This window comes from Phodopus roborovskii, unplaced genomic scaffold (assembly GCF_943737965.1).
Source record: "Phodopus roborovskii unplaced genomic scaffold, PHOROB, whole genome shotgun sequence".
NCBI lineage: Eukaryota > Metazoa > Chordata > Mammalia > Rodentia > Cricetidae > Phodopus > Phodopus roborovskii.
In genome coordinates this window covers 5,605,391-5,631,092 of record NW_026126646.1, presented here as the reverse complement: position 1 = coordinate 5,631,092, position 25,702 = coordinate 5,605,391, and the positions used below count along the sequence as shown (strand labels likewise).

General features: G+C 52.9%; 2 protein-coding genes across 2 annotated transcripts; one reads left to right on the top strand and one right to left on the bottom strand.

Moving 5' to 3' along the window:
• The first annotated feature begins 5,993 nt into the window (after nucleotides 1-5,993).
• Tprg1l (tumor protein p63 regulated 1 like) lies at nucleotides 5,994-8,782 on the top strand. Its single transcript, XM_051173864.1, has 4 exons — nucleotides 5,994-6,335; nucleotides 6,424-6,600; nucleotides 7,387-7,540; nucleotides 8,342-8,782. The coding sequence occupies exons 1-4, from the start codon at nucleotides 6,061-6,063 to the stop codon at nucleotides 8,534-8,536; spliced, it is 801 nt and encodes a 266-aa protein (XP_051029821.1). The 5' UTR covers nucleotides 5,994-6,060; the 3' UTR covers nucleotides 8,537-8,782.
• A 1,246-nt stretch (nucleotides 8,783-10,028) lies between these two features.
• Nucleotides 10,029-24,982, bottom strand: Wrap73 (WD repeat containing, antisense to TP73). Its single transcript, XM_051173905.1, has 12 exons — nucleotides 24,820-24,982; nucleotides 21,611-21,763; nucleotides 20,874-20,990; nucleotides 18,529-18,601; nucleotides 16,430-16,533; nucleotides 15,079-15,165; nucleotides 14,846-14,980; nucleotides 14,687-14,764; nucleotides 13,308-13,413; nucleotides 12,420-12,545; nucleotides 11,261-11,452; nucleotides 10,029-10,337 (listed from the first exon to the last, which is right to left on the bottom strand). The coding sequence occupies exons 1-12, from the start codon at nucleotides 24,886-24,888 to the stop codon at nucleotides 10,195-10,197; spliced, it is 1,383 nt and encodes a 460-aa protein (XP_051029862.1). The 5' UTR covers nucleotides 24,889-24,982; the 3' UTR covers nucleotides 10,029-10,194.
• Between the last annotated feature and the right edge of the window lie 720 nt (nucleotides 24,983-25,702).

The following is a 25,702-nucleotide window of genomic DNA, read 5'->3' as shown; positions in this document are numbered from 1 at the left end:
AAACCTGGGATATATGAGGATTGATCTAAAAAACAAATAAAAAGATCTCCTGGCCCAGATTCCTCCCACTTCCCACTCGGGAAACCCACAGAGGTTCCTTCTGAGGCCACCTGGGGGACACCAAGGACTACTAATGGACACACCTTGAGTAAGACCTCTTCACTGGACCAGGTAGACACTGGAGCTCTGGTTGGTTCCAGAGACACTCTTGGACTCAGTTGGACATGGAGCAAAATCATCCTCCTGGTGGCATGGCAATTGTTGGGAACTTACCATAGAAACAGTTTGTGAGGGCTATAGTCAGGCTGACTTCCCATAAGGCCAGTGTCTGGAGCCAGCATCTTTATGCCCACAGCCCTGGTCACAGTTGCCAGGGGTTGGTTTCTCTCAGGTGTGTGACTGACTCATTTTTAAAAATCTGAATGTGTGCACATGCTTCAGGGAGCGTGTGGAGATCAGAAGATGTGGCTGAGTTACCTCTCTCCTTCCACCATGTGGGACCCAGGAACTGAACTCAGGCCATCAGGTGTGGCAGCAAGGTGGTCTACCTGCTGAGCTATCTCTCCAGCCTGGGAACCGGGTTCTTTGTCAAAGCTACCTCTGCTTATGTTGTGGATGCTCTGAGTCAATGACTATCCGCAACATGGTTGGTACCACTGCAGAGCTTGTGCTGGTGGGAAGATTGCCTTCTGCGGACAACTTCCAGGAGGGTAGATCCAAGAGACATACCCTGTGCACAACCCACAGTGCAGCTGGCTCTGGAAGGACCCCCGCTGCCCCCCAGTCCTCCAGGCTGCCCATAGATCTTTATGGGGGACGGATGGTACCATCCCTTGGGGGAGCCCCATGCAGCCCCGAGAACCCACCCCAGCATCTTCAGGATCCTCACGGGCATCAAAGGTGGGGTTCAGTCTTGGGGTGAAGCATCCCGAGTGACAGAACACTAGCTTCTAGCATGTGTGAGGCCTGGAATCCATTCACAGCACCTCAGAAAGAGGGTGAGGGTGGAGACCCACTGATTTCCCAAAATGCTCTGTCACAGCATCAGGAAGTCAAGATGAGAATCCACTCTTTAAGGCGGGGTTCTGAGTCTTCTGTAGGAAGATAATGGCTTCACCTAGGACTTTACAAAACCAAGCTGTGAAGCCGCCGCTGAGTGTGGGTTGTTGCGCCATCTGCTGACCACTTTGGGAACAGCCTCTTAAAAGTCCCTGGAATAGGCTACCGGGCTTCAGGGCCAACCCACGCTCTGGGGCTCCCAAACCATATTCTCCCAGTCTTGGTCATTGCCCCCCTGGTCCTTAACCCCGCCCCTGACCTGTGTGCCCGTATGGGGGATCATCTAAATGCAATGTACATTCAAATCCCTGCCAGTATCGGTGACGGATCATCTTTGGAAGACAAGAGTCTCTGATGACGGTCTGGGAGAGCAGAGGCTGTTAGGGTGAGCCTGTGCCGATATGTCAGGGTCCCTTACAAAAGAGGATGTGAAGACAACTGTGTAGAGACAGGCAGCAGGGAACGGCAGCCACAGGTAAAGGACACCCAGGGTGTCTGGCAGCACACAAAGACATGTGTCCTCGGGTGTCAGAAGGAGCCGCCCTCCACACGACCCCCCCCACACACATACACGACACACACACAACACTCCCAACACACACACACACACTGTGGTCTTGGTCATCTGGTCCCAGGAACCTCGATGCATGCCGCTTCCAACAAGCCAGCAGTTCGCGGTCTGTCCCGGCGGCCCCACCCACGTGTGATACAATGGGGTGCCCTTATTCCCGGTGAGAAAGCTGCAGACTTGGTAGTAAAAGTGAGACACATTTATTTCCACTTCAGCAGGAGCCGGGTGACAGTGGACAAAAGGCGGAAACGGCCGGTGTGCAGATTTATAACGCTGTGAGGCCACGGGTTTTGTATTCCCCAATCTGAAGGTTCCTGCCTGTTTCCCCCACAGGCTGGGGCAGAGTGTACAAGAACTCCCCGGCCTCCTCATTCCCCATCCTGCTGGGGCTGGAGATCCTCACCTTTTCTGATACACAGCCTCTGTCTTAAAGCAGATTGGTCTTTCAAACTCTGAGATGAACTACGGTTGTCTAGACAAGCAGGTTCCCGCAGTGTGCGCCCTCTGCTGGGCACAGGTGCCGAACATCTGCTCAGCTGTGACCATGATGATTTGCCTCTTACACCCTGGATGCGTGCATGCCACAGGAGGACATTTAACTGATCATCTGCCCACCCCCCGTCAGTTCTCAGCTGTAGGGATGCCCACTTCATCCCCCATATGCACAGAGACAGTAAGGGGCCAACGTGGGAATCTATGTCATCGTGGCTTCTCCTACCCATGTCCCAGAAACCTGGGCACTGTCAACTAGACTCTGTGAAGAGGCCACAATGTGAAAGGTCTTGCAGGCTCACTGACTAGCCCACGAGACTATCAAGAGACAGACGACGAGTCCACAGCTAAAGTGATCCAAGGCTACCACTCGCTCCTCGATCTAACCTGTGTCTTGGTGACTGTTAGAGCATTATTCCCACCAACCCAGGCACATGGCTGGCAACCCTGTGGGAGCAGACACTCAGGGACACCCTATATGGCTTTCCCCCAAGAGTTCTTCCTCTCTGACCCAGGGGCCTGGTAGTTTCTGCCAACACCCACACACCTGTGCCAGCCTGGCCTGTTTCTGCAAACGGGGCAATGTTCCTGGCAAACACTCCCTCGGTGATTATTGCTGTATCTCTCTCTCCTCTGTCCCCTCCCCCCTCCCTCTCTGTTTTTTTTTTTTAGACAGGGTTTCTCTGTGTAGCTTTGGAGGCTGTCCTGAAACTCTCTCTGTAGACCAGGCTGGTTCCGAAGGGTCAAAGCTCTAGCTGGCCCTGTGTTGATACGACACGATCTGCTGATGGACCGCCAAGGTTCAACCTGGTAAGCCAATGGGTTTATGGGGTTAGAGGGCTATGGGTGAAGGGTTACTTAGAACATGGACAATTCACAGGCAGCTGCATCACTGCCAGCCCACCCTGGCATGGGTCATGATCCTGAAAGCTAGACACCCTGCAGCTTTCTGAGTGGCTTGCAGGCAGCAAGATGGATAGGTGTCTCCTCTCTTTGGCAGCTCCTACAGCTTGTATAACCTTGTGAGGGACGGAGCTCTGCGCCCTGTCACCTTCAGGGCCTTCCTGAGTGTTAGTGAGTTTCCCTCCAGATTCCAGAGGGAAATGCTACACAGCAGCTCCTGCCCCATGAAACACGGAGGGAGGGGTAAAGCCTGGGCTGGAGAGATGGCTCAGAGGCTAAGAGTATACTGCCTGCTCTTCCAGGGGTCCCAGCAACCTCATGGTGGCTCACAACCATCTCTAAGATTTGCTACCCTCTTGGGGCCTGCAAGGATACATGCAGACACAACACTGTATACATAATAAATAAATCTGGCACAGGACAGCCCAGGTGATACACAGCAGGTGAGGTGGAAGGCTGTCCTCTGTAATTCCCGTCGTCATTCACTACAGCTACTAGCCCCAAGAGACACTCAAGGACGGGCCTACTGAGCATCCCACAGAGAGAGAGGGAGAGGGAGAGAGAGAGAGGGAGGAGAGGGAGGAAGAGAGGAGAGAGGAAAAGGGAGGAAGAGAGGGAGGGAGAGGGGGAGGGAGGAGGTGGAAGGAAGTCCTTAGGGTCTCACCTTAGATTCTGGCCACAGCCTTCCTTCCGGGACCCTCTGCTCTAATTCTGTCTCAGCCGTGTTCCTGGACAGAGCATTACAGTTCACAGAGTGTAAGGTAAACCGGGGGGGGGGGGGCACACCCATGTCGGGGCAGTCTGTTTGGTGATCAGCTGTGTGGGGGTTATCCACATTCCTACCAGCAACCAACCCCTCGTCTCTGCTCTGCAGCTGAGCCGAGTAAGCTTATTATTGTGCTCTCAGCTATTGTGTGCAGGACTGTTACTCTACTCTGTGGTTAGTGCCCTGTCTGGGGTGAGCACAACCCGGGAAAAGTTACACCAACACAGTGCTGGCACACTCAATGCTCCCAACACCCATAGGACACAGGACGGCCCCACCGCGACAAGGTCACAAAGGCACAGAGCTGTCGGGAGACAGAGGCACGGGACCAGGGCTGTCTGCCTGCTCCATACCAATAGGAGCACAGGAGGCTGGCAGGTGCTCACAGCCACACTAACTCAGGCAGAGGCGGCCCAGCACTCGCAGGGGCTGGCTGGGCTGGGGGCCTGGCTGGCAGGGGCGGGCTGGGCTGGGGGCCTGGCTGGCAGAGGAAGGCTGGGCCTATGTAAGAGGACGGGATGTGTGGGTGTGTTGGGCCCCCAGTCTAGAGGAGGAAGCAGAAGTTCTGAGTCACACTGCATGCTGTGCAATCTTAGCACTAAGGGGATCTCAGCACCTCTTGTTACTGCCAGGGCTGACATCCAGGTGTGAGTGACTAAGGGGGAATGCCGGTGGCCCCAATTAAGTCCCAGCTCCGAGAGGACCCAGGGACAGGTCTGGTTGGTTCGTGTATTTACATGGAGGGGCCCTGCTCATCGTCAGTGTTTGTCCTGTGGCTGCAGGCAACTTGCAGGACCACTCCAAGCCCATGTCCCAATCCTAGCCTGTACACGGTGCGGGGAACTGCACTGTGGTTAGAGAGCTCAAAGTACCAGACATAAGTGAGGGGCTGGCGCCACAAACCTCCCTACCAAGTGCAACTTCCACACACACCCGTGACACGGAGCAGTGTGGCAGGCGCAAACAGGACTGTAACAAAGCAGAGAAGGTAACAAACACGGAGCCCTGCTGAACCGAAGTCTCTCTCAGGACAGACAAGAAGTAAAAAGGCTTTGGGGACAAAGGAGTAAGAGGGGACAGGAAAGTCACAAATGACCACCGGGTGAGGATTTAAACTGTCGTGGATGTACAGCCCTTGGAGCCTGTGTAATGGAGGGGGGTATGGGGTCAGTCGGACTCTTGGAAGGACAGGAAACATGCCTACTATGAAGTGTTCCCATACACCATCCACTTAAAGGGAGCCATTACCCACCCCACCGTGAACCTGCTGGATTGGATGGAGTGGGCTAAAAGGGTGGGCGTCTCTTCCATGTAGGAGCTGCAGGGCTCAAGAGCATCCGACGGTGTTTTCTTCCTAATCCCTCAGAGCAGCACCGGCCTGTGATGTGGTAGCTTACTTGTGCGAATCGTGCCCAGTATGAAGAAACGCCTGACATCCTGCACACACCCTAGATGTAGTATCCAACCACCACCACCACAACCACAGTGCACACACCCTAGAAAGCCACAAACCCCAAGGTGGCCCTCGATGTCCACGTCCACACCTCAGGTACCAACATGCCCAAGGTACCCACCCAATACGCCCGCACCCAGGGGGTGTGCACACCGCAGCACCCTCCATCTCCAGTTGCCGCCACCCCACGCGCGCGCGCACACACACACAGGGACGCGCGCACACACACACAGGGACGCACACACACACACACACACACACACACAGGGACGCGCGCACATGCACACACGCACACGCACACACACACAGGGACGCACACACACACACACACACGCACACCACCTCGGCGCGCCGAACACCTCCGCGCAGCGCCACACTGCGAATCGCACCGTAACCTTGGGGAAGGTGAAGGGCGCGGAACCAGTGCGCGGACGGACGCGCCGTCGGGGAGACGCCCCTGGCGCCAGCCAGCCCCGCCTTCCGCGCGACTCGGTGGCTTCCCTTTCCCTGTCCTCAGCCAGGAACCGACCCGGCAACCCGCACCTTTCCCGTCCAGTAAACAGGAAGAGGCTCCGCGCGTGGCGGCTGCTTCCGGCCCGGGGCAGCAGCGATTGTGAACGGCAGCGCGCTGGAGCCAATCGCAGAGGACGGCCGGGGAAAAGCCAATCGCGAGGCGCGGCCGGCAAGACCCGGAGGCGGACCCGGGAGGCGGGGCCCGCGCGGTGCAGCCAATCGCGAGGCGGGCGAGGGGCGGGGCGCGGCCGGGCTGACGCCGGGGCGGCGGCCGCGTCCGTGGTGCCGGCGGGTGGCGGCGCGATGCTGCAGCTGCGGGACACGGTGGACTCGGCGGGCACAAGCCCCACGGCGCTGCTGGCGGCCGGCGAGGACGCGGGCGCGGGCCGGCCGGGGGCGGGCACGCCGCTGCGCCAGACACTGTGGCCGCTGAGCGTCCACGACCCTACACGGCGCGCCCGCGTCAAGGAGTACTTCGTGTTCCGGCCCGGCACCATCGAGCAGGCGGTGGAGGAGATCCGCGCCGTCGTGCGGCCCGTGGAGGACGGCGAGATCCAGGGGGTGTGGCTGCTGACCGAGTAAGCCGGCGCGAGTGCGCGTGGGAGCCGCGGGGCCGCCGGGCGGGGGGTCGTGGTGACAGTGACGGGCGTTCCCTCTCCCCTCCAGGGTGGACCACTGGAACAACGAGAAGGAGCGGCTGGTGCTCATCACCGACCAGTCCCTGCTCATCTGCAAATATGACTTCATCAGCCTCCAGTGCCAGCAGGTGGTCAGGGTGGCGCTCAGCGCGGTGGACACCATCTCCTGTGGAGAGTTCCAGTTTCCTCCCAAGTCGCTCAACAAGTAGGTGCAGCAGCGCACTACACGTCAGGGCCCCTGCGAACCCTGTAAGTGGTTTTGTTCCGCCCTTTTGTGAGCTAACGTCCTCATCTTGAAGAACCAGCGGAAAGGGTCTTAAAACAGAAAGAAGAGGGTGACTTCAGGGCGGCCCAGTACCTCCTTAAAAGTCCGTTACTCTGCCAGCACTAGGGCCACTTACCCGTTAGGATGTGTGAAGCCTAGCCCACTGTTAAAAGCCGTGTTGCGTGCTGAGCACTTCCCTCACCCGGTATTTTAACCCCTAGCAGGATGGGGACACAGGGTACATACATGTTCAGTCTCTTTCTGGTTGTTGTTTAAAAGCGATTGATTGGTTGATTGATTGGCTGACTGACCGTACTGAAAGCCGGATGGATGTATTGAAAACACCCAACAGCCAGTTTTTCAAGAGCTGGTCAGCTTGAGTAAACGGATGATGCTGAAGCTTAAGAGGCCCGCACCCGCGCCCACAGTCTGTGGAAATGTGAATAGGGAATCCAGGAAGCTAAGGGCTACAAGCTTAAGCATCACTCGGTAGCACATTAAGGAACGAACCCGTCCATAATTTGGCCAGATTGAACTGTGTGCCTGTTTCTTAGGCTGTAAACGAGGTTTAGCATCACCAAGGCATTAACTTCTTAAACTTGGGAAGTACTTGAAGCAGCGTGTGGAGACAGACCACTGTTAGGCTAAACCACGGCTTTCTCTGCCATCCCTGATGCTGGCCTCAGCGTTGTGGTAAGCAAGGCTTTCTTCCCCATCTCCCATCAGGCGAGAAGGCTTTGGGATTCGCATTCAGTGGGACAAGCAGAGCCGGCCCTCTTTCATCAACAGGTGGAACCCCTGGTCCACTAACATGCCCTACGCCACCTTCATAGAGCACCCGATGGCCGGCATGGACGAGAAGACTGTGTCTCTGTGCCATGTAAGCAGATCCGAGGGAGGCCCTTAGACCCAGCAGTGACGGGTGGGTGTGTCCTAGGCTGCATGGTCCAGTGTGAGCGCTTGGTCGCGCAGCTCCTGACATAATGGGGCCTCAGAACTGAGGGAGAGCCCCATCCTGCTGCAGGATGCTCCTTCTGGGTCGGGTGAGTTAGCGTCCTGGCGAGGGCTCTGCAGGTGCTGCTGGGGGTGCAGGTGGCTACTTGGGAGGGCAGAGGGCAGGCATGCAGTACATAGTGCAGTGCTTACCTGCATTCCAGACAGGTTATGGTAGGGCTGAGAAAGTCCTGTCGCTCAGTGACATCATAGTCCTCACGGACTTCTCCACCTGTGATGTCACTGTCACTGAGCACACAGAACACCAGTGTGTGCAGTCTGTGTTGACAGTGCTGTCAGGGGCCACCGTTTATCATTTCAGGACGCGTGGGTGTGAGAGTGTGTGTGTGTGTGTGTTGTGTGTGAGCGTGTGTGAGGGTGCGCGTGTGAGCGTGAGTGAGCGTGTGTGCGTGTGTTGTGTGAGGGTGTGTGAGAGAGCGCGCGCATGTGCGTGTGTGTAAAAGGGGTGCACTGCCTGTTGTGCTGGCAGCATCTTTAGTGACAGAGAGCAACTACCTGGACTCAACGCAAGTCCTGTCATGATGTCCACACAGGACGAGTCACCTGATGACATGGCCCTTAGCACTTGACCTGTTGTTGGAATGTCTGAGAATCCTCCAGTCCCGGTGTAGCGGAGTACTGTGGTCTACCTCCGGGCTAAGCTTCTGTGTTTATTCTCTCTTTAAAGTTGGAAAACTTCAAGGCTCTCCTGATCCAAGCTGTCAAGAAGGCCCAGAAGGAAAGCCCACTGCCAGGACAGCCAAACGGCGTGCTGGTGCTGGAGCGCCCTCTCCTCATTGAGACCTACGTGGGGCTGATGTCCTTCATTAACAACGAAGCCAAGCTGGGTTACTCCATGACCAGGGGCAAGATAGGCTTCTAGACAGCAGTGTCCTCAGGAAAACCAAGGTGGCGGGGACTCGGTGTGCATCCTCATGCTACCCACTGTGGTTGGAGAGAACACGAGCATTGTCCCTTTAGGTGTCTGATTAGAATAGTCAAGTGAATTATATATATTTAGTTGGATACTGGACACCTTGGCAACATGATATATGAAGGCAGACATACTGGCTGTCCCATTGCCACTGTGTTCGTTCTATAACTACACATAAATGTTTTCTCCACTGTCCCTACTGGGCTTGTCCTTCCTGCCTTGCCCGTCCAGCATGCTGAGCAGAGTGTACCCGCCCACTTGTGCTGTGTGGACCCTTAAACCCAGGGTACAGTACAGTGATTCTGGAGTCTGCACATGCGTTAACACACACTGTCAAGTTTTGTATTTTGAAATTCAGCCCATTTGTTAAAAGCTAAATACAACAGCAGTCAGACTAGTTACCAAGAAAGACAGCCTGCCTGGCAGCTCCTGGCAAAACTGCCCTTCCGTGAATGTTTGTCCTAAAGTTACTCTTTGTAAAATTAATCCAGGTTGTGTGAATACAGCACTTTTCCTAGGCCCAGAAGAGGTCAGTTTCATGACATAATCCAGCCCCTTCTGGAAGTTGTGTTAGTGGGTTTACATCATCCTGTCTCTGTTTAAAAGGGACTGAGTGGTTTGGTTTAAGAAGTGTATGTTTGTTAATAAACACACCAGCCTGCAGCCATGCGCGCGCGCACACACCACGGTGCCATCAGCCCCACTGAGCTTTGCTGACACTGAGCTTTGCTGAGCCAACCACACACAGCTTGCCCCTGTGGCTCTGGCACTTGTCAGTATAACTGTAGATGCTGGCCTGTCACTTGAAGCCTCTGCTGCAGCTTTACGTTAACCAGCATGGATGTGACTAGAATGTCAGGGCCTGTCCAAGCGGAAAGACGACCTCAGATGCTGCTGGTCTTTACCCTGTGCTTTCAGTCTTGCAGTAAAGACGTTGAAAACCAAATGAAGTTGCTCCATTTTGAAGTTACTATCACAAAAACAAACCAGAAAGACTTGGGGCCCCAAGGACTGAATGTGCACTGGCTGTGGGCCCTCCCTAGTAGACCTCTTTACAGAGACTCAGATGGACAAGTGCATAGCCAGGTTAGAATCCTGGTTTGCAAGTCCTAACACTGCTCTGGTCGCCTTCAAGGCATTTGCTAGAGACCTTGGAGGTGTGCTGGGTGGCTTCGACTCTTACCAGGAAGGAACGCAGGACTCCCTGCTAACTGCCTTGTCAGGCCAGAGACCTGCCCAACTGTTGTGGGTTCGCATCCCACATGGGAACAGGCACAGTACATCCTGCTGCAGAGGGGCTGGACAGGTCAGACAGGAGTCACCCTTGCTCCAGAGTGCTCTGAAAACAGCTCAGGGAACAGTCATAAGGGAGGTAAGTGGGTCACTTCAGGTTCCTCAACCCCCCAAGACAGGCCTTGAGGAAAATGATCACCAGTGTTCGGAAGATTAACAAATAGCTATTTTATATTACAACTTTATACATATTTACACAAACACCTTACTACATTGAACTGAGCACCGAGTATCCCGTCCCATCTGGAGAGCCTGCACAGCTGCTGCTTGTGTTGGGACCAGCAGAATCCGCTGCCTCAGTTTCCACTCAGGTCCTAGGCATGGCCATCCCTTTGTCCACAGGCTGTGCCAACCCTCTCCTTTATCTCCAGGAAGCAGAGACAGAAGTGATCCTTGCTAAGGAGGGCCAAGGAATCCCCACTTAAATGCCAGCACAGTCCAAGCACAGGAAAGTCACCTAGAGAGACAGGTGGTCAGAGTACAAATCAGGACCAGGGAGGAGCCTGGTAAGCCTGAGGCTGAAGCTGAGGCCTATAGAGCTTAAGACAGCACGTCCCTCACTGTACACACTGTAGGGCAGCAGGTTCCCTCTGCACACCGCAGGGCAGCAGGTCCCTCTCTCAGTGCACACTGTAGGGCAGCAGGTCCCTCTCTCTGCACACTGTAGGGCAGCAGGTCCCTCTCAGTGCACACTGTAGGACAGCAGGTTCCCTCTGCACACCGCAGGGCAGCAGGTCCCTCTCTCAGTGCACACTGTAGGACAGCAGGTTCCCTCTGCACACCGCAGGGCAGCAGGTCCCTCTCTCAGTGCACACTGTAGGGCAGCAGGTCCCTCACTGTACACACTGTAGGACAGCAGGTTCCCTCTGCACACCGCAGGGCAACAGGTCCCTCTCTCAGTGCACACTGTAGGGCAGCAGGTCCCTCTCAGTGCACACTGTAGGACAGCAGGTCCCTCTCAGTGCACACTGTAGGACAGCAGGTCCCTCTCTGCACACTGTAGGACAGCAGGTCCCTCTCTCTGCACACTGTAGGACAGCAGGTCCCTCTCTCTGCACACTGTAGGACAACAGGTCCCTCTGCACACTATAAGACAGCAGGTCCCCCTCTCAGTGCACACTGTAGGGCAGCAGGTCCCTCTCTCTGCACACTGTAGGACAACAGGTCCCTCTCTCTGCACACTATAAGACAGCAGGCCCCCCTCTCTGTGCACACTGTAGGGCAGCAGGTGTCCCTCTCTGTGCACACACCAGGCAAGGCCCTGCAAGGTTGCTGAAAGACATCGGGGGAGGTGGGATGTCACTGCTACACACGGCAGTGGGTTTAAGCAGGTCAGCCTGTGCAGAGCCACTATGTCCCTGTCTGCAGCAACATGCTCACCTTCCCCAGGTACCTGCACCGACACACAGCCTGCTGGGGACCACAGGTACACCTTGCTCCCTCCTGTACAGATGGCCAGCCGTGGCTGCTGTGGGTCCCACTGAAATGAGCGCACAGGAGACATGTGCTCCAGGACCACAAACAGCTTCAGCTTCTGAATGTCCCAGACCCAGACAGCATTAGGAACATTGTCTGCAAGGAAACAGATAGGGCACCATGTCAGTGCTGGCCCTCTCCGAGCAAACCCCGGCTCAAAGGGTGCACTGGATTTCTTGCTCAGGGACCTGGCACCCAGAATGAAGAAAAGGCCTCCAAAGGTCACATGCCCCCTTTTTTTCCATGTAAAAGCATGCAAATAAAACCAAAAACCAGACCCATAGTGGCTCCTGCTGGACCCCTCTCCTTGCACAATGAGAAGGCCTGCAGGAGGGAGTAGGCAGTCAGCCTGGGCACGGGCTGACTAGCAAGGAGCTGCTGTGCAGAATGTCTACTCAGCAGAAAACCAGGGGACCATAGCACATAACTACTCTCCTGAGCTTCACTTGTCCGATCATTTCTACTCTTGGCATCAAAGGGCGCAGGGAGCAGCTGATCCTGCCTGTGAGTGTTGCTGGGTGTTTTCTAGTCCTGCAGCTGCCTTGCCCCACAAAGACATACATTAATTCATTAATTATAAAACTGTTGGCCAATGATTAGGGTTTCTTACTGGCTAGCTTTGTCCTTTTTTTTTTTTTTTTTTTTTTTCCCCTTTTGGTTTTTTCAAGACAGGGTTTCTCTGTATACTTTGGCTGTCCTGAAATTAGCTCTTGTAGACCAGGCTGGTCTCGAACTCAGAGATCCACCTGCCTCTGCCTCCCATGTGCTGGGATTAAAGGCGGGCACCACCACCACCCAGCTTAGCTCTGTTTTAATTATTAACCCGTTTCTATTAATCTATGTATTTCCACGTGGTCTTGACTCACTGGAGAATGTCTTGACCTTCTACTCCTTTGTTGACTACATGGCGATTGTGTTTGGCAGGCTCTCTTACCTTTCCCAGAATTCTCCTTGTCCTCGTCCCGCCTATCTTCCTGCCTCATTAGCCAGTGTTTTATTCATCAACCAATAAAAGAAACATACACAAGAAGGCCATCCCCCATCATATGAGTGTGACACTGACCGTTTCTTGTTGCCAGGAAGTAGCTGTCAGAACTGAAAGCCAGCATCCCTATTCCCATCCTAGGGTTCGCTCTGTCAGCTACCGGCTTCAGAGTCTGCAAGGAGACTGGCCCAGAGGCGACCTCATCTGGAACACCAACATGGAAGACATGCTGAGGGTACTGGTTAAAATGGGGGAAGAGGCAAGCAGACAGGGAAGAAATCATGCCAGGAAGTGTGGGACAGATTTGCTGGCTAGAGGCTTAAAAATCCAACAGCTGTGGTAGGAGGCCTGCTCACAAATTCCCTAGGGGACAATAGTTCCGCTGCCGAGAAGGCCCCATGCAGTCTAGAGCCCCAGTGGAAGGGCACACCAGGCTTAGGTCTGCTTTCTGGCAGGTCTACCCATTTCCAGTATCTCTGCAGGCGGCCACCCTTTTCCAGCTGGGAGCTGAAGGGAGATTATCAGCCAGCAGAAGATGACAGATAAACACCAGCCAGCGTGACAGCACCTCTCAAGCCTGGCTACCCTCAACCCCCCAAGCCCGCATTGGCTGGCTACTGTGGCCTCACATCTTCACTCTGAAGTCCCTGCAGAGCAGGAAGGGGAAGCTCTGAGTCCTGTTCCAGAAAAGACTAGGCCTATTTGCTCCTATCCTCCCAAACCCCTCTGAGGTCCATTCAGAGAATTGTGTCTAAAAGATGCCTTACAGGGCCAGGATTGTTAACTCAGTCTGCTGTGACAGGTGGGCTGAGGCACAGGGACTGGGGGGCAGTGTGGGAAAGGTGACCTCAAATCTCAGAATCTCCCCGACCCTAACCAACAGCACCCAAGATTCACGAGGACAGAATTCTCATCTAAGAAAGAACAAGCTTTCTCCCACAGAAGACAGAGCCCTCTGCCGCTTACATTTGCTCTCTGAGGTAGAGAGGGCACCAGCCATTGCTCGGGGTGGTGGGAAGGACAGATGGCCCAGCCCCAGCTGTGGGGTCTTCTCAGCTTCCTTATACACAACCTGAAAAATATGATGTGGCCACTAACCAGCTTGACGAGAACCAGGGGCTCAAGGGGCGGTGGCCCAGCTTAAGTGCCAGACACCACGGCCACTGGGAAGCTGCAGCACCATTGCAGTGTCTGGGCCACTGCAGCGAAAGACAGCTCAGCTGCCACCTCGATCCTGCTGGCCAGGCTGTCCACTAGACATGGGCACTGACATGGCTGCGTATGGTGAACAATGTCACAGCTAAGCAGACAAGGGCCCAGTGAGTAGCAAGGCTGTGGGAGCAACAAACAGCCAGGCCTGACAGTCTTGCTGCTAGCGTGGATCTTGAAGGCCATGAGTTGGGGCTTGGCTGCCAGCTTGGGGCTGCCGGTAACTAACGGTTTGTGGGGAGGTCACTGGAGGCGTGTCTCTGAAGCCCATATTGGGACCTTGGACTTGTCCTTCCTCTCTGCTTCCTGTAAGGTTAGCTCTGCTCTGCCATTAGCTCCTTTCCACAATGTGTGGCCTCGACACAGGCCCAAAGTAACAAGCAAAGGGACCATGGTCTGAAGCCTTAGAATCAGGAGTCAAATAAGCCCCCTCCTCCTTTAAATTGATGCTATCCTGGGTTCTCTGACCCATACAGCACAGTTCCAGGTAGAGAGACCACCCCACACATGGAGAGGATTAGATGCATGGACCACAGGCAGACCTCAGCAGCCTTCATGGCCAGCCTTACACTCTGCTGTCCCCGAGCTCTGGCCAAGTTCAGCCTCTACTACTAGACGAGCACTCGAAGTCAAAGCCTCGCCTCTGCCCAGGCTCTCCTCCTTCCAGGGTTCTGGCCTGCAGCCCTGGCCCTTCCTTCTCCTCAAGTCTAGCACCTCAGTGGACAGGTGACTTCTACAGGGAAGCAGAAGTCTGTCCTCACTGCAGACCACAGACAGAAGATAGCAGACTCAACACTACAGAGCTACAGGATACGCCTTCAACTGTAGCTTAATCTTTGCACTTCCTGGTTCCTGGCCCTTCTCTGCTTGTCTGTTGAAGCCCAGAGCACAGTGCCTGGTCGGATGGCAGATGCTCAGGGTTCCCCAGTCCCCTCTGCAAACACCAGGGACCCGCAGAGGCAGGAGCATGAACGAACACAGCATCTGGCTGGGACAGAGACACAGTCCACACAGGAGCCTGGAGTAGGCACGCCCTTGACAAAGGAGTGTGCGAGGGTGCAGGGCAGAGAAGGCACAGCAGCCGAGGAAGGTCAAGAGCAGGCACAGTGCTCGAGAGAAGAGGTGTGCACACTTACTGTCTTGGGATTATTAATGGCTGCAGGGTGCCCAAACTCGGTGATCATCTTCCAGGTCACGTGATTGAGGAGGCGCACCTAGGGACGGAACCATGAGAATGACGTGCAGCAGCTCATAGAGACTCACGGAGTTGGCCTGTGCCCTGAGCCATCACCCACCTTTCCGTCGTAGCTCCCGATGGCCAGGAACTGACTGCTGGGGCTCCAAGCCACAGACTTGATGCCCAGGGACCATTCGTAGGCGCAGTATGCTGAGAGCAGGCGGCCGTCCAAGGAGTACAGCAGCACCTTGTACTGCAAACGAGACATTTAGACCTCACAGGCAATGAGCACAGCGCTTCGGCGCCCAGTGGCTCGCTGCACTGGAAGTGCGCGCAGGTCCATTGCCATACCTCCAAGCAGGTGTCCCATGCTGCCAGCACACAGCCGTTCGGGGCCCACTCAATGCCTGTGAGATCCTGGGTGTCTGTGTCAAAGTGCTTCCAGGCCAGAGACAAACGCGGACAAACACGAAACAGAAAACATCTCCTTAGATGAGCATAGGTATCCCATAACCAAGGCCTTTGGCACATGCATCATTTTATATGCAGCGACAGACAAAATATCTGCATGTTGTCCTGGTGAATGAACGCACACAGCATCCATGGCAATCACTCTGGGCAAGGCCCACTTGCCCTCACCCACCTGCACCTTGCCTCCAAGTGTACCCCCTTTGATATTCCTCTGATCGTGGGTCTGAAGCTTGTGTGCATGGAGGGCAATGTGTTCGTGTCACAGCTCCTGAGGCATCTTGTCCAGGGCCCACTTAATAGCATTCATCCCGTGCTGTGGGCCTTTATCATTTATTACAGGAGCAGCAATTAATACTCTAGGTTTCAACTCCACAATACTTGTTACTATGAATCTGGCTGTATATAGAATATATACTGGGTGCTTTGTATTCTCAAATAAGCACCAGAGAAAGGAATTCCTTCTTACCCATGTGCCAGCAGTAAGAGCTGCAGCCTCCAGATCTCACAGTACACAGCCTTAGTTTTACCCTTTGACATAGGGCTGAGAAGCCTCCCTTAATCAGTTAATGGCATGAATTGCCAAGTCATTCCCCCCACGCCAGACTTAAGTTTGCCAGGACATTTTGCAAGTCAAGAGAGATATTCATGCACTATTGTCGAGAGTTTTTAAATGTGCCTGTGAGTATAAAAACTAGAAGCCATGTGGGGTAGGAGAGGCCTCAAGAGAACTTTTACAAAAAGGAACTTTTGGAGACTTTTTAGAAAGAACTTTGGAGAATTTTTTAGGAGAACGTTTAAAGAGAACTTTGAGAGAAATCTTAGAGAGAGCGTTTGAGAGGGAACTATTTTTTGGAAACCTCCATCACTGAGGAATAAAGAGCCATGAGAGGAATGTGTGTGTGAGCTGGTTTATTTGCCTCTGACCCTCAGACTAATTTTAGAAAAGCCCTACCCGCCTGCTGTCTAGCCCCTATCCTGGACCCTGAGAGGGCATCGAGGCTGGAGCCTGAGCGTTCTGATTACTCCCAGTGGGCAAACAAGAGGGTCAAAGTTCATGCTAGCTTCTAATGTGCACCACGCATGCGGCACGAGGTCTAGGTCACACTTAGTGTGCACCCGCTTAAAGGCACAACCAGTATCCCTGCTCTCTGGCCATGGAAACCTCATCATCCTGTCTACACCAGGGACTTCAAAGGCCGCCGGGATCATCAGGAACACTGGTTCTACCTACCCGGAGGAGCTGCCAGTCACTGCACACGAAGATGCTCACGTAGTCCCTGCAGTCCCGCCTCTCTGCCAAGGCCAGGTAGCGGCCATCCCTGGTGAAAGTTATTCCTGTGGAGAAAGAGGTAAACTGGAACCAGAACGTGGACAAATGCCGTAGCACAGCAGAGACTTTCTTAGCCAATCGAGAGAAGGGGAGCCCCGAATATGGAAGACTGCAGCTCTTCAGGTGAGCAACATTGTCACATGGGAACCTGACAGGCAGAGGGCTCACCCCTCCTGCAAGTCAGGTGGGCGCCTCCCACACAGACTGTTCTGCAGGGGCCCTGAATCAACCCGGGTACCGGATTCTTGATGTGTCATGGATGTCCCTGACTGAACGCAGGGCCTAGCTGGTTAACATAATACACAAGAAAAACTACAAGAGATATTTGTTGCTGAAAAACCAGCTTGCTATGCTACTGTGTGTGTGTGTGTGTGTGTGTGTGTGTGTGTGTGTATGTGTGTGTGTGTGTGGTGCATGCATGATAAGTATGAGGGTTAGAAGACAATCTTAGGTGTCTGTATTCCCCATCCACCTTGTCTGACACAGATCTTTTGTTTGCAAATGCATATGCCAGGCTAAGTGGCCTGCAAGCTTCTGGAAGTCTCAGTCTCCAGCTCCCATCCTGATATAGGAGTGCGAGGATTGCAGACTTGTGCTTTCGTGGCTCTGAAGTGGATTCTGGGATCTGGGATCATGCTTGCACAGCAAGCTCTTCACACTGAGGGAGCTTTGAAGTCTGTTACTTTGTTTTTATTTTTCATGCGTGTGTGTGTGTGTGTGTGTGTGTGTGTGTGTGTGTGTGTCCGTGTATAGGTAGATTTGTGCCTGCAGAGCCCGGAAGAGTCCCACTCCCCTGGAGCTGCAGCTGTAGGCAGCTGTGAGCCACCTGACATGGGTGCTGGGAACTGGAGTCCTCTGGAGGAGCAGCCAGTGCTCTTAACTTCCAAGCCATCTCTCCAGCCCACCGTTTCTTATTTTTACTTTTGAACTTACCACTTCAAGTAACTAAATTTAAGATGAATATTCAGAATAAACTTACTTAAAAACATTAAGCAATTTTTTTTTCTCTACTGTATTAGCATAAAAAGCCCAATGCCAAGGTTGTTGTTTCATGAATGACAGGAACCATTTCAAGTAACAGAGGACTAGAGGACCAGCCCCAATCGGAGCCAGACTGTTGTTCAGGTACAATAACACTTAAGACTACAAGAATCAAAGTGAACCTACAATGCATTTCAGTCAAATGTGATCTGCAAACTGCTTATGGCAACAAAGAAAACAGCAAGACACCCAGTGTGTCTTACAGCAAGACACCCAGTGTGTCTTCACCCCACTGTACGTAGTTTCTGGGTTCCAGGGCACTGCTGTGCCACCATCCCATGCACTCTGCCCAGCCCTCCACCTTCTCCCAGGGGCAGTAAGGCTCAAATGGGAGGGGCTTCTATCTCTTTGTTATGGATGTGCAGATGTGACAGATGTGGCGTCCTGACAGAAGAGCCAGTGAAATGAGCTGGAGATGGCTCGCGACCTCAAAGCTTATGCTGCTTTTCCAGAAAACTAGACCCTAGCACCCAAGGCAAGCAGCTTCCAACCACTTGCCAGTCCAACTCTAGGGGACGTGATGTCTGTCCTCTTCCAGACCCCGTGCATACCCGCGTTCACATCACGCACGCACGCACACACACCCTGAAGATAAAAATAAATCTTAAAAAGATAGTGAAGTGAAGGTAGTGGCTGCCCAAAGGCAAGTCCTTCCTAACTCTAACGGGAGGGAGCCGAGGGCCCCGTTTAAACGGAGGGAAGGGTCTCCCTCCCAGGATGCCATTCCTCTCTGCTACTTTCCACAGCACCTTGTCAAGGAAATGGCATGGAGGGGCTCTCGCTTACAGGGACACAGGGAGGAAGAGGCACAGAATGAGGAGACCCAGGAGGTATCTGAAGGCACAGAGAAGGCTGGCCGTGAGGGTACGTGCTGCAGCCGTGACTACCTGCTCTCCGTGACAGAAGGCTACCCTCTAGAAGAGTTACCAAGACGACTGTGTGAGGGGTCTGGCACTCACCCTGCTGACAGGCTTTGGGATACTTGATGTAAGATACAGACTTTGTGCACAGGGACCAGACGGTTATTCGCAGCTGCCAGGGAGAACGGGAGAGAGAAAGGAATTAGGGTACTTCCCATCTTTAGAAAGACTCTTGAAGCTGAGAAGATAAAGATGGACTCACACAGAGTTTAATTTAGCATGCCTGCATAGGCAGCTGGGAGAACGCTGGCTGTCCCCAATCACCAAAGGTGAAAACAGACACCACAGTGCAGGGCTGGGACACAGACACCCAGGGGAGAGGCCCTACTGCTCATGTGAGGACTGCAGTTGGAAACTTAGCACTCCTCCAAATGCCAGGTGGGTATGGCGGCCGGCCTAGCTAAAACCCCAGCATGTGCCAGATAGACATAGGCAAGCTGGCGGCAGAGCAGCAGACCCAAGAGCTCTGAGCTCAGGTGAGAGACACTGCCTCAAAATAAAAGGTGGAGAAAAACCAAGGAGCTCAAGATCACAACATGTGAGCTCACATATACAGGGCAAACATATCCAACAACAACAACCCACAATGCCACTGTAGTGCTTCTAGACTGGAAGCCATTTCAAATCCCGATGCAGACCCTTGGGAAGCTGAGCACCTCCATCTGCACTAGCCAAGCAGGATCCTCTGCCACTAGAAGAGACATTGAGGAAGACCAAAGCCACAGGGCTCCCCACACAGATCCCAGCAGCAGAGTGACAGAGGAGTGAACTCCAGCAAGCCTTTCCTTACATGAAACGAGGGTAGCGGCTATTCCCTGCCAAGAGGTAACCACAGAGTCCTATGCACTGCAGACCCCAGGACCCTCAAAACACGGGAGAAAATGGCTATGGTACGGTGGGGGCCGAAGATGCCCTCTGGAGCCAGCAGGCTCTCAAGGCCTGGCGGTGTTCCGTGAAGTGTGTGGGCGCCTTCCACTGCTCAGACATCTGCCCACGGGACCCTCTTGTGGTCTCACCGTATGGATATCCTACCTTGAGAACAATGACCAATGATCTAACTGTCCTGAGTGGGAATGTGTATGGATCTCAGTTGTGTGTCCACTCTACTAACAGACAGATGTCACAGGGTCACCTCCTGGCCACCAAGCATAGCTGGTGCTAACTAAAGTCTGTGGGACTTTTTAAAAGTGAGGAATGAGGGAGGACATGGTGACACAAAGCTTCAGTCCTGATGGTCAGGAGGCAGAGGCAGGCAGGTCTCTCAGAGTCTGAGGCCAGCCTGGTCTACACAGCTGAGGTACAGGTCAGTCAGAGCTACACAGTGAGACCCGTCCCAAAATATAACAAAAAGGGTAGAGACATTTCTCAGTGGCCTCCTCGGGCTGCCCCTTGCTAATGACATTCCTCCACACCTGATCCAAACATTCACTTCAGTGCCGCTGGCAAGTACCCATGACCTACTTACTTGTAGGCCAACAATGTCAAAGGCAATGTACACACTTTATTCTGTTCAAATGTCCCTGTCCATTTCAGTGTGTGTGTAACTAAATGAATAAAGTTGCAATTTTTTTTTAATGTTTCATAAACTTTAGAGAGGGTAACTTTCCCTTTGAGTCATTAACTGAGGGTCTGAGATCTAGAGGCGGGACTTTAGTCCAACAGCATGCAGACTGTTGACCAAGCTGTCAGAAAACTCCCAAAAGATCCTCTACGGAGCACGGGCCACACATCCCTCACGCATCCCTGTAAGGGGTTAGCACACCCCCCCCACGCAGCTCTCACACACCCTCACGCAGCCCTCACACACCCCCCCCCATGCCTCCACGCAGCCCTCACACATCCCTGTAAGGGTTAGCACACAAAGGTGTTAGAGTGAGTGCAGAGTTGGCCTTTCGTGCTGCTCTCTGAAGACACAGACTTCTCTTCATCTGCAGGATCTCAGGGTTCCCTCTTCAGCACATGCATTCACAGAACTGAACTGAACTCAGGTGGCAAAAGCTCTAGCCACTGAGCCATCCTGCCAACCCCCTTCAACACTCAAGGGTCTGGAGAGATGGCTTGGTGGTTAAGAGCACTTGACTGCTACTGCTCTTCCAGAGGTCCTGAGTTCAGTTCCCAGCAACACATGGTAGCTCACAACCATCTATAATGAGATTGATCACGTTCCTTCTTCTGCTGTGCACGAACACAGAGCACTCACACACTTAAAATGCATGAATAAACACATCTTTAAAAAAAAAGACATCATTTTTAAAAACTCAGATTTATGAATCATACTGGTTATCAACTCTGCCTGCACATTACTCCAGAACCCAGACTCTCACATTGCTAGGTTATTTTAAGCACACAGACAGGACAGGACAGGCCACATTTGGCCAGCTTACATGGAATTCAGTTGTATTCAGAATGTGACGGCCATCCGGACTCCAACAGGAAGCAACCAGCCCTGCAGAGCCCTCGTCGATTTTGCAGTGCCATTCTGGCTGCTCCAGTGACCAGACCTTGACATATAAAAGAAACACAGCATTGCAACGGGCTGAACCACCCAGCAAGCCTGTGAGGGAGACAGCAGGACTCGGTCACCTTAGGCCTCATTCAGTCAGGCCTTGTGAGCCCTGAAACAAACACTGCCGTCTAGCGCATCCTAAAACACCCCGTCCAAGCTGCTCCACTGCTGTTGGTAAATGCCTCCACTCTGGAAAACACATGCACAAAGACTAGGAACACTTTACAGTTTTTGGTTTGTTTGTTGTTTTTTCATTAAACTGTTAGAGAGCATTACATATTTAAATAAAGAAACTTTAGTTTCACTGCATTTTTTTTTTTTTTTTTTTTTTCCCAAACCTGATGGAGGATAGGAAAAAACCCCAGGCCTTCCTAGTTACACCCTTGGGAAAGCTTCCTAATTGTAACTCTGCTACAGGGACAGCAGCAGACCAAATACACATGCCATGTGAGTGCAGGCACCCGCCCACACACGGCACGGGACACACTTACATGAGCCTTACCTACACGTGGCATGTGCCTGCCACACAGACCCATCTGTAGGTGGCACACACCTATGGGGGCCTGTAGATATGTAGTACCCATCTGTATAAGCTCCATGCCACATGGCACACACCTGCACAAGCCCCCGTCTGTACATGGCACACAGGATGAACAGGGAGTCTGCTGACCATTCTATGTGCTGGATCTGGTCCAGGCATGTGTACAGCTGGAGGATCTGAAGGGTCTTCACATCCCGGACCACTAACCGGTACTGGACACAGGAAGCCTAAAAAAAGAAAGCAGGCAGAAAGCACTAGGTAGTGTCTGCTCTGCAGGAGGGAACTCTCAGAACAACAGAGCTGCCTTGCCTCAGTAGCCATCTCCGTCCCTGTCTGACATGCTTCAGAGCTCTTTAGCTTCACAGGGACCAGTAATTACAGAGATTTAAAAGTTCTACCACCCTAGTTTCATCATTACAGTGTACATCTGTCAAATTATTAACTGTAACCCAGATTTACCAGATGAACCAGGTATGGTGTACATGCCTGTAATCCCAGCACTGGGGAGGCAAGAGACAGACAAACCCCTTAGTTTAAGGCCACCCTGGTCTGCAGAGTGAGTTCCTGAACAGCCAGACGGAGAAACTCTACCCTGAAACACCGACTCCCCGTGGGTGTGATGGTACACACCTGTAGTCATGGTACTGACTTTCTACTCAACTACTTTCTAAGCCTGAGGCCAGCTTTGCATATTACAGTCTAAAAGCCAAGAAGCTGTGCTTCCCTCAAAAGTCTGGGTCCCAGAAGCCACATAAAACTGGGTGCACTTGTTTATAATCCCAGTGTTCCTGTGGTCAGAGGGGCGGTGGGGACAGGAGCGTGGGGGCCACCTAGCCTGGTGTATGTAGTGGGGAACATGAGACCTTGTGTCAAACGAGGTGTAGGTTAAGCAGTCATGTCCTCCGCCCTCTGCGCTGTGGCACCCATGTACCACTGCATACTAACACAGACACATGTGCGTGTGGTGCACATGCAGATTTTTTCTTAAAGGAAGCCTAATTAGTTTCCTGTGGGAAGATGAAGGCTGGCTGAGTGCAGATTAGAAGAAGGACCTCTCACAGGACTCAAGTCTTCACATTACAGCTTTGTGAGCTGTGAGTGACAAAGTTAGCAGTTACAATGAATTCCTTATGAACCACTGAAGACCCTGACACTGGGAACATGGGCCTGCCCTGCTCAGTATGGCAAGGCTCCAAGAAACAATCACCAAGAGTCCCCGATATTTTGATGAGCCTGCAATCTCAAACACAAACATAACCAAAAAGCTCTTTGCTGTTCACTTTTAGTATAGTAAAGTAACACTAATCTGTTACTTTACTTAGAAAAGGGTAAAATGTATTAAGGAAGACACCTGCGCAACTGTGTGTATGTGAAAATGTGGTTAATGCTCTCCTTACCCTTTTATATGGGTCCTAGAACTCAAGTTGTCAGGCTTGCATAGCAGTAAAAGGTAAAATGTATCGGGGTAGAGTGCATATGCGTGTGAATTCCTTCCTTCCCCCTTTATAAAGAAGGTGTGTGTGTGTGTGTGTGTGTGTTATATCTGTGTTCTCTCCTTCCCCCCTTACACGGGTCCCAGAACTCAAGTTGTCAGGTTTGCGGAGCAGTATCTTTACCTGCTAACACCATCTCTACCCAGACACTTCCTACTTTCTCAGAATGACACATAAGGGTAAACACTGTCTCAAAGGCTTGGGAAAATACAGCAGGAGTGAGTATTAAGAGCCAAGATTGTCGCCAGACAGCCTGAAACAGAGTACGAGGTGATCCTACATTCAAAACAGCTGGACAGAGAAGCCTTACAGACTACAGCCAGGATTTCTGAATCTTCTTCGAATCCCCCATGACAGCACCCCTTACCAGCAGGAAGTAGTTTGGAAAGAACAACACCCAAATTCCCAAATATTGTGTATAAATGTTTGTTTTCATTTAATTGGTCTTTGTTATATAAAATAAATTAAAAAAATAAAATAAAATAAAATATTAATTCTGGGAGCAAAAAAAAAAGAACCAAGGATGTGCTATCACAGACCTTTAATTCCAGCAGCACTCAGGAGACAGAGGCAGGTGGATCTCTGTGAGTTGGAGGCCAGCCTGGTCTACAAACTGAGTTCCAGGACAGCCAGGGCTACACAGATAAACCCTATGTCAAAAAGTAAAAAGATCCAAGATAGCCAGTCGTTGGTGGTACACACCCTTAATCCCAGCACAGGGGAGGCAGAGGAGGGCAGATCTCAAGTCTGAGACCAAGCTTGTGTACAGAGTGAGCTCCTGGGCTGCCAGGGCTGCACAGAGAAACCCTGTCTTGTAAAACAACAGTTTTAAAAAAGGTACCTGTCGGTTAAGATAGATGCATGAAAGGGAGCTCATTAGAAATTATGATTACACGTGTGTGTGGGAGGGTCATGCACTAGCTGTGGCTTAAGTGGAGTCGAGAAGACAACTTGCAGGGGTCAGTTCTCCCTTTCCATTATGTGGGTTCTGGAGATGGGACTCGGGTCATCAGGTGCAGTGGCCAAGCTACCCCACTGGCACAGAACCATAGTTTTCATAAGACACGAGCCTTTTCCCTGATAACTTCCTAATGTCAAGCATCTGCCTTCTAAGTGGGTGCATTGTGAACCCCATCACCCATGGAACGGACAGCTAACACCCAACCCTGGGACAGGAAGACAGTCGCTTAACTGCATGCGAAGGAGGAAAAGAGGAGCGAGGGCCACAAACCAGGGCATATTTAACCAGATCACACGCGAGAGAAAAACATAAGCTGCCGCCGTTTGTGACAGAGCAACAACAGGCAGGCATCATCCCCTGTGCCCGCAAACATGTGAGAGCATCGCCTCACCCAACTTTGATACAGGGAAACGAGCATGGAGGCTGGCATCCTCCCAGCCCAGGCCACCTGCTCCAGGTCCCTCCTCCCCTCCCCTGACCACCTGCCAGAGTCTCAGCCTACCCGCAACTCCCTCGCTGCCCTGCCCAGGACACCGGATCCTCGCCCCCCTTCCCTACCCTTGCCACCTGCCAGGATCCCCCTAGTCCCGCCTGGGTCCCTCTCCTGCTTCAGCTCCCTTTTCCCTACCCTCATCACCTACCTAGCCCCCACCCCAGCCCGCCGGCCCGAAACTCCTCCCCGACACCCCCATCACGCCCGGCTCGAATCCCCTAGGTGCCCCCCCTCGTCCCGCTCGGGCCCCCTTCCCGCCCCCCTTCGACCCGCCCCGGGGCCCCCGCACAGGTCGCGCGCCCACGCACGGGTCCTGCCCCGCGCACCGCGGCTCACCAGGTACTTGCCGTCCGGGGAGAACCTGCAAAGCAGGCCCGAAAGCTTGAATGACTCCGAAAAGTTCATGGCCGCGGGCAGCCCGGGCCAGGACCGCCCTGCTGTACCTCCCGCAACCGCCGCGGGCCGCGGCCGGAAGTACGGAGGCGGAAGCGAGCTGCAGCCAATGGGAGCCTCGAGCGGCCGCGCGGCATTGTGGGGCGGGGAGTCCTAGACCGTGCCTTAAAGGCGCCGAGCGCCTTTGCGCCATAGAGGATCTCCGCGCAAGCCGCGGTTGACTTCGGATAAATCACAGGATAAATATGATCCCAGACGTTACATGGGACAAACTTAGACTGGAAAACTCCCTCGTCTGAAATTTAGATTTAACTAGGCGTTTCTACTTGTAAATTACATTTATTTCAAGTCAATACATATTTACTTTAAGTATATAGTCGTATGCAGATACGCCTATTTAGTAAATAAAGTTCTGAGCCTAGGGGCGCGGCTCAGACTGCAGAGGGCTTGCTTAGTTTATATGAAACCCTGGTTTCGATCCCCAACACTGCATAAACCCGGCACGATGGTGCACACCTTTAATCCCAGACCTGAAGACAGGTGCAGAGGCCGTTCACGATCTCCGTTAACTATAAATAAAGTTTGAGGGCACCCTGGGCGTCGTGAGACCCTTCCTCGGACAAAAAAAAAAAAAAAAAAAAAAAAAGCATAGTATCTATTACAATTTATTTTCTATGTGATGTATAAGCGTAAATATAGGTTTGCTTTGAGGTTTTGTTGAGAGCGATCACCTGCAGCGTGGCCCCGAGATGCTCAGGTGCTTCGCACGTCTAGGGCGAAACGAAATCGTAGGCATGTGGATCAGCTCCCCCAAAGTGCCCTGCTC

Coding starts and splice junctions, on each gene's coding strand:
- Tprg1l (XM_051173864.1), top strand. CDS start 6,061: ATGCTGCAGCTGCGGGACACGGTGGACTCGGCGGGCACAAGCCCCACG. Junction 6,601..7,386: donor CCTCCCAAGTCGCTCAACAA/GTAGGTGCAGCA, acceptor ATCTCCCATCAG/GCGAGAAGGCTTTGGGATTC. Junction 7,541..8,341: donor AGACTGTGTCTCTGTGCCAT/GTAAGCAGATCC, acceptor CTCTCTTTAAAG/TTGGAAAACTTCAAGGCTCT.
- Wrap73 (XM_051173905.1), bottom strand. CDS start 24,888: ATGAACTTTTCGGAGTCATTCAAGCTTTCGGGCCTGCTTTGCAGGTTC. Junction 12,546..13,307: donor CTCTACCTCAGAGAGCAAAT/GTAAGCGGCAGA, acceptor TTGGTGTTCCAG/ATGAGGTCGCCTCTGGGCCA. Junction 10,338..11,260: donor GGTGCAGGTACCTGGGGAAG/GTGAGCATGTTG, acceptor CTGTCTCTCTAG/GTGACTTTCCTGTGCTTGGA.